Source organism: Vicia villosa, linkage group LG2 (assembly GCF_029867415.1).
Source record: "Vicia villosa cultivar HV-30 ecotype Madison, WI linkage group LG2, Vvil1.0, whole genome shotgun sequence".
In the NCBI taxonomy this organism is placed as follows: Eukaryota; Viridiplantae; Streptophyta; class Magnoliopsida; order Fabales; family Fabaceae; genus Vicia; species Vicia villosa.
In genome coordinates, this window is record NC_081181.1 from 175832701 (window position 1) to 175839832 (window position 7132).

Sequence of the window (7132 nt, forward strand, 5' to 3'; positions counted from 1 at the left end):
AAAAAGAGAGCATATATTTGAACCATCGGTTTTTTAAAACTGTTGATTCATCGATTTTTATGGTTTTGACTGATTCAATAACATATCTGGTCCAACAATCAGACCAAGCCGATGACCCATCCGATTCTCGATCGAATCGATTGAACCGGCCGATTCGGTTTGGTTTTTAAAACTCAACAGTTACGTCCAATTCACCTCACTTAAACAAATACTCCCTCAGTCCCACATTGACCGACTCAGTCCACCATTTCACACAGATTACAAAAAGTAGTTAAAAATAAGAGAGAAAATAATATTTATACTATAATACCCTTATTATGTATTGAAAATGATAAAATTTTAATTAATTAGAAGATAAAATAGGAAAATTATAGAAAAATTAAAATGAACATTTTTTATGCATAATTTTATTTCTAATAGATCCTTCGTTGTGCGACCGAGAGAGGAAGTAATAGTACTGCAATTAAATTATTTTATGATTATAGATAACAGCTTTAAATTGAAATTTTGTTAAGTTACGTCATTTCGGCGTCGATGTGTTAAAAAAACAAAAAAGTCCAAAACACTGTGAAGCATGCATGCAGTCCCTTTAAAAGCTTGTCAGATTGATTATTGAATTCAAGTTACAGTAACATTTACGCCAATTGAAATGGCGGATTCATTTGTATCGTACCTTCTTCAAAACTCTTCAAATACCAATTCTCACTTTTCACATTTCACACACTTTCACTCTCACTCTCAATTCTTCCATTTCATTCTTTTCATACTTTTCTATAATTTTAGTCCAAAAGCACTGTTATGGATGGAAGATGAAGATAAAATTAAACAGAGAAGAAAATGTAAGTTTTTTTTTAAGATGTTATCATTATTTATATCATTATATTATACGCTTATTTATGTTATGTTAATATCTGTATTTATTTTATTCGTATAATTTTATTATTATTATTATTATTATTATTATTATTATTATTATTATTATTATTATTATTATTATTATCTCATTAATTTAAATATTGGTTTATTTATGGTAATGTAGAAGGTTATAGTTAAATCTGATTTTTTTACCACTATGCCACACTTATGGAACTTTAATACCAGAATGCCACAAAGTGAAAAAAAATACCAGAATGCCACACTTCCAGTTGGGGGCCGGCCAGGCCTTGGACGGACTGGAAGAGAGTTTTTTTGGCACGTTGGAGTCCGGCCAGGGGTGGGCCGGACGCAAACTAACCCTTTTTTTTGTTTTTTTTTTTATTTTAATTGAATTTAAAGAACTATTAATTACAATAATTGTTTTTTATTATAATTAATGATTAAAATATAATAAAAAAATATATAATAAAAAAAAATTATTTGCTAATATTTATTTTATTCAATACATAAACGGGTACAAGGAAAAAAAGTCTATTTTTTCTTGAGCTTTGGTTGGACCATATGACCTCAGTGAGACATTTTTTGGGTTTCTTTGGTCTCGTACCCCCTGCGTAACGGTTGATCATCGTTTGGTGGAGGTTGCCTTTGTGGAGAATCGTCGCTTGAAAGATCATCGTTTTGATGCGACGGACCATCATCCATAAACCTAGCCAGTTGTTCTGGAGTTATTGTCGGTAAATTATCAAGTATTTCATCATCAGTGATGTCAACGAGTGGTTGATTTGAAGCCACAAAGGTTTGTGGCACTTGTGCTTGAAAGGATGGATAGTAGGCATTTGCAGTGTCAAATGTATGTTGTGGTTGGGAGAGTGAAAGCGGTTGAGATTGGGAGTATGATTGGTCGAAGTCGGGTTGAGGGATTGGGGTGTTATGTAGCGGTGGTCGAAGTGTTGATTGTTGTTGATATTGTTCTTGGTGGTAGTAGTAGTTTGTTTGGGGGGTTGAGATGTAAGGGCTTGGAATTTGAGATGGTGTGGCAAAAAACGTGTGTTGTTGTGTGGTTTGAGTGTGTTGGTATGTTTGTGGAAATGAAGATGTTTGTTGTTGGAATTGTGTTGGTTAGAATTGTGGTGTTGGTTGGAATTGTGGTGTTGGTTGGAATGATTGTGGGATTTCTTGATGAAAGGTGGTATGTGAGGTTGATGAAGAGGAGGCATAATGACGAGGGTCTGCCAAATACGTTTCTTTCGACAAATATATTAATGGAATATTTCTTAACCATTGCATATATTCATCGGTGTGGCGTAAAGTAGTAATCATCTCACCTGTCATTATTAAGTTTCTTCTATCTTTCCACTCGTTGTTCTCGTGAATGTTCAAATCTCGATAAGCACAATCCTTTACATCGTTCTTCGTTATGGCGTGGTGATCTCCAAGACACCTCGGGGATTGAGGGATGTTTTAAGTAAACCCAAATTGAAGCCTAACCCTGTCGGCGTGTGTTTACCCAGAAAAATGGTAAACAAACGCTAGTTTCCTTTTTAAAGGTTACTTTGCGGAATCAACTAGAATATTCCAGGACTGATTGCTTTGATTTGTTCAGTAAGTGTGTTTAGTTTGTATTAAATGCAGCAATAACTTTAAAGTGAAAGTAAAGACTGAAATTAAAAGCTTTAAAATAACTAAAAGCAATAGAAAGCAGTAAAGATGCACTGAAAAGGAGATATAACGTAAAATGATTGCATAATTTAAACTGGTACGCATACGTACATCCCAAAGTTGCACTCGTCACTCGTTATTGCGCAGAGATTTGAGTTTACTTGTGTTTTGTAGCAAAATGCGGACCTCTAACTATCCTTATTGAACTTGCTTAAATAGTAAAAATAAAATAACTACTACTAACGGTCGACTGATAATCAGCCAACACGTGTCTTCGACATGCAAATATCTTTGATGTGTGAAGCTTCCACGTGTCACTTATAACTGCTGAAAACTGTCTCCTTTAACCTCTAGTACCTTCCGTCTTGCACTTCAGTTTCTGCAGTGAATTTCTTTAAGTCTTTGCACACTTCTGGTCGAACACTGAAGCCTCTGATAATTCCAGTCGAACAACTTCGACTAGGAAGCGTTACTTGGTCGAAATGCCTCGACTCAGATGGCAATGTATATATTTATTTAAGGCCCAATCACCAATTTAGGGCCTTTTTACCAAAGTGAGGCCCAATTACCAATTTTTTAGCCCAAGATGCCCATTTGTTGGTAAGTCAAAATCCTAGGGTAACAGCGTGATGCATTTCCACAATATGAAAACAAATAATATATGTAGTTGCACTCCACGCCCGAGCTTCTCGTTGAGTGCAACGTGGATATTTTTCGTAAGGCCTCCACAAAAACTGTAAGACATAAATAAATATAAGAGTCGTATTCACGTAGATGAAAGATTTAATATATGGCTTGGAAAAAAACTTACATCTCCTTGGACCATGTGATCCAAAATGAAACGATATCCATCAAGATAAGCATTTAGAGATGAGAAATACTCCATACCTCGTTGTGCAAATCTTGCATATTTAAAAAGTTCAATTAGAAATATGCGTTAATTTAGTGGAAAAATAAATATATAGAATAAAGAATTTACCTAGTGGCCTATGGATATGATGGAGCAATTTCACTCCTTGGAGCAAGTCGTGGAATACGATAGTAGGTCCACACAGCGAGAATGAGTGAGCAGCCTCCAACACTCATGCATCCTACACGACATGCTTTGCACATCTCCCTGTAAAGGTAAGACAAACACGCAAACCCCCAACTATATTTGCCGCATTCATCAAAATCTTTGACAAATTTGTACCAAGAAGAATGCAACACATTATGAGATTTGTCAGGAAATAAAACTGCAATCATACTTAAGATATATAATTTTGCATGCAGTATATTTTCCTCCTCGGTTTGTTGAGAATGTTGTTCTAACTCAATCAACTCGTCGTGGATCCATCTCAATTTTACCGCACCCTTCACCCTATCACTAAAAGGTTCTATGCCTAAAGCATCGACACATGCATAATCAGGTCCTTCGGTTTCACCTACTACAGCCCTCCCATCTATGCGGAGGTCAAACAACATATTTATATCCTCTAGTGTGATTGTACATTCACCGGTTGGTAAATGAAACGTGTGTGTCTCGGGCCTCCACCTCTCAAGCATCGCAATTACAAGTTTAGAATCAACACTTCTAAAGTTGATTTTGGCGACACGTCCAAAACCGGCTCGTTCCAAGTAAGGCTTGATAGACTCACTTGGCTCCCTATCAAATAGATGATTATGTAGTCTAAACCTTTTAGAATCATCCTATACAAAAAATATATCATTTTGTTAGTATACAAAAATAATAAACTGTGAAACTTACGTATAAGAAATACTAGTAACAAAACGTACGTATGCAACCACGTTCTCCCTTCTTCCTCTATGATTATCTCCCAAAGCAAGCAAACCAGACATGTTGTGTGATTGTGGTAGTGGTAAACAAATTGTGTGTTTCAGATGAATATGCAACTTTAGAATTTGGAAGATGTGATGAGTTTGGAGTGATAATGAGAGGTTGAATTTATAGTCAAAGTGAATGCATTGTATAAACCATTGGAATAACAAGTGTAATGCATGAAAAGAAAGGGCATTCTATTATCCAACTTTATTACAATCTCTTGCATGCTTCTACTATATGATGGGATTGCACACTGGTTGATGGGACAATTGCATGCATGCATGCAACGACAAATTTGCCTCCTTGTGGTCCGTCCCACCGTTGGTTAGATCGTTACTAATAACACCATTTTAATGCACTGAACAAATAATGTTTCTCTGAGCCATTCAGTTTTAATATAATTTTTCTCTGAACAAATAATTTTTCTTTGTGTTTGAATGTGTGTTGCTATATATGTTTCAGTCAAAGTGGTATTTAAACTGTGCCAACCAAAAAATGGACACATAGGGAGTCCGTCCAGTCAAAGGACGAATCAAGTTTCAGTCCAACCAGGGGTTGGCCGAACCACAAGGGAGTCCGTCCAGGGGTTGGCCGAACCCAAACATGCTTGGTTAGCGTGCGTCCAAGGGTGGGACGGACCACAAGGAGGCACATTTTTCGTTGCATGCATGCATGCAATTGTCCCATCAACTAGTGTGCAATCCCATCATATAGTAGAAGCATGCAAGAGATTGTAATAAAGTTGGATAATAGAATGCCCCTTCTTTGCATGCATTAAACTTGTTAGTCCAATGGTTTATACAATGCATTCACTTTGACTATAAATTCAACCTCTCATTATCACTCCAAACTCATCACATCTTCCAAATTCTAAAGTTGCATATTCATCTGAAACACACAATTTGTTTACCACTACCACAATCACACAATATGTCTGGTTTGCTTGCTTTGGGAGATAATCATATAGGAACAAGGGAGAACGTGGCTGCATACGTACGTTTTGTTACTAGTATTTCTTATACGTAAGTTTCACAGTTTATTATTTTTGTATACTAACAAAATGATATTTTTTTGTATAGGATGATTCTAAAAGGTTTAGACTACATAATCATCTATTTGATAGGGAGCCAAGTGAGTCTATCAAGCCTTACTTGGAACGAGCCGGTTTTGGAGGTGTCGCCAAAATCAACTTTAGAAGTGTTGATTCTAAACTTGTATTTGCGATGCTTGAGAGGTGGAGGCCCGAGACACACACGTTTCATTTGTCAACCGGTGAATGTACAATCACACTAGAGGATATAAATATGTTGTTTGGCCTCCGCATAGATGGGAGGGCTGTAGTAGGTGAAATCGAAGGACCTGATTATGCATGTGTCGATGCTTTAGGCATAAAACCTTTTAGTGATAGGGTGAAGGGTGCGGTAAAATTGAGATGGATCCACGACGAGTTGATTGAGTTAGAACAACATTCTCAACAAACCGAGGAGGAAAATATACTGCATGCAAAATTATATAACTTAAGTATGATTGCAGTTTTATTGCCTGACAAATCTCATAATGTGTTGCATTCTTCTTGGTTCAAATTTGTCAAAGATTTTGATGAATGCGGCAAATATAGTTGGGGGTCTGCGTGTTTGTATTACCTTTACAGGGAGATGTGCAAAGCATGTCGTGTAGGATGCATGAGTGTTGGAGGCTGCTCACTCATTCTCGCTGTGTGGACCTACTATCGTATTCCACGACTTGCTCCAAGGAGTGAAATTGCTCCATCCTATCCATACGCCACTAGGTTAATTCTTTATTCTATATATTTATTTTTCCACTAAATTAACGCATATTTCTAATTGAACTTTTTAAATATGCAAGATTTGCACAACGAGGTATGGAGTATTTCTCATCTCCAAATGCTTATCTTGATGGATATCGTTTCATTTTGGATCACATGGTCCAAGGAGATGTAAGTTTTTTTCCAAGCCATATATTAAATCTTTCATCTACGTGAATACGACTCTTATATTTATTTATGTCTTACAGTTTTTGTGGAGGCCTTACGAAAAATATCCACGTTGCACTCAACGAGAAGCTCGGGCGTGGAGTGCAACTACATATATTATTTGTTTTCATATTATGGAAATGCATCACGCCAACAGGGTTAGGCTTCAATTTGTGTTTACTTAAAACATCCCTCAACCCCCGAGGTGTCTTGGAGATCACCACGCCATAACGAAGAACGATGTAAAGGATTGTGCTTATCGAGATTTGAACATTCACGAGAACAACGAGTGGAAAGATAGAAGAAACTTAATAATGACAGGTGAGGTGAGTACTACTTTACGCCACACCGATGAATATATGCAATGGTTAAGAAATATTCCATTAATATATTTGTCGAAAGAAACGTATTTGGAAGACCCTCGTCCTTATGCCTCCTCTTCATCAACCCCACATACCACCTTTCTTCAAGAAATCCCACAATCATTCCAACCAACCACACAATTCCAACCAACACCACAATTCCAACCAACACCACAATTCCAACCAACAACACAATTCCAACAACAATCATCTTCATTTCCACAAACATACCAACACACTCAAACCACACAACAACAGACGTTTTTTGCCACACCATCTCAAATTCCAAGCCCTTACACCTCAACCCCCCAAACAAACTACTACTACCACCAAGAACAATATCAACAACAATCAACACTTCGACCACCGCTACATAACACCCCAATCCCTCAACCCGACTTCGACCAGTCATACTCCCAA

The 7132-nt window shown here is 36.9% G+C and overlaps 2 protein-coding genes across 2 annotated transcripts; one reads left to right on the plus strand and one right to left on the minus strand.

Moving 5' to 3' along the window:
• Positions 1 to 3522: 3522 nt before the first annotated feature.
• On the minus strand, positions 3523 to 4374 carry LOC131650712 (protein MAINTENANCE OF MERISTEMS-like). Its single transcript, XM_058920413.1, has 2 exons — positions 4312 to 4374; positions 3523 to 4224 (listed from the first exon to the last, which is right to left on the minus strand). The coding sequence occupies exons 1-2, from the start codon at positions 4372 to 4374 to the stop codon at positions 3523 to 3525; spliced, it is 765 nt and encodes a 254-aa protein (XP_058776396.1).
• Positions 4375 to 5287: 913 nt separating this feature from the next.
• LOC131650713 (protein MAIN-LIKE 2-like) lies at positions 5288 to 6535 on the plus strand. Its single transcript, XM_058920414.1, has 4 exons — positions 5288 to 5350; positions 5437 to 6146; positions 6224 to 6314; positions 6392 to 6535. Exons 1-4 carry the CDS (start codon positions 5288 to 5290, stop codon positions 6533 to 6535), a joined length of 1008 nt encoding a protein of 335 aa, XP_058776397.1.
• The last annotated feature ends 597 nt before the right edge of the window (positions 6536 to 7132 follow it).

Bases quoted from the DNA above. Each gene is read 5' to 3' on its own strand.
- LOC131650712 (XM_058920413.1), bottom strand. From the start codon at position 4,374: ATGTCTGGTTTGCTTGCTTTGGGAGATAATCATAGAGGAAGAAGGGAG. The intron at 4,225-4,311 runs GTACGTTTTGTT...TTTTTTGTATAG, and splicing joins GGGAGAACGTGGTTGCATAC to GATGATTCTAAAAGGTTTAG.
- LOC131650713 (XM_058920414.1), top strand. From the start codon at position 5,288: ATGTCTGGTTTGCTTGCTTTGGGAGATAATCATATAGGAACAAGGGAG. The intron at 6,147-6,223 runs GTTAATTCTTTA...TAAATATGCAAG, and splicing joins TCCTATCCATACGCCACTAG to ATTTGCACAACGAGGTATGG. The intron at 6,315-6,391 runs GTAAGTTTTTTT...TATGTCTTACAG, and splicing joins ATCACATGGTCCAAGGAGAT to TTTTTGTGGAGGCCTTACGA.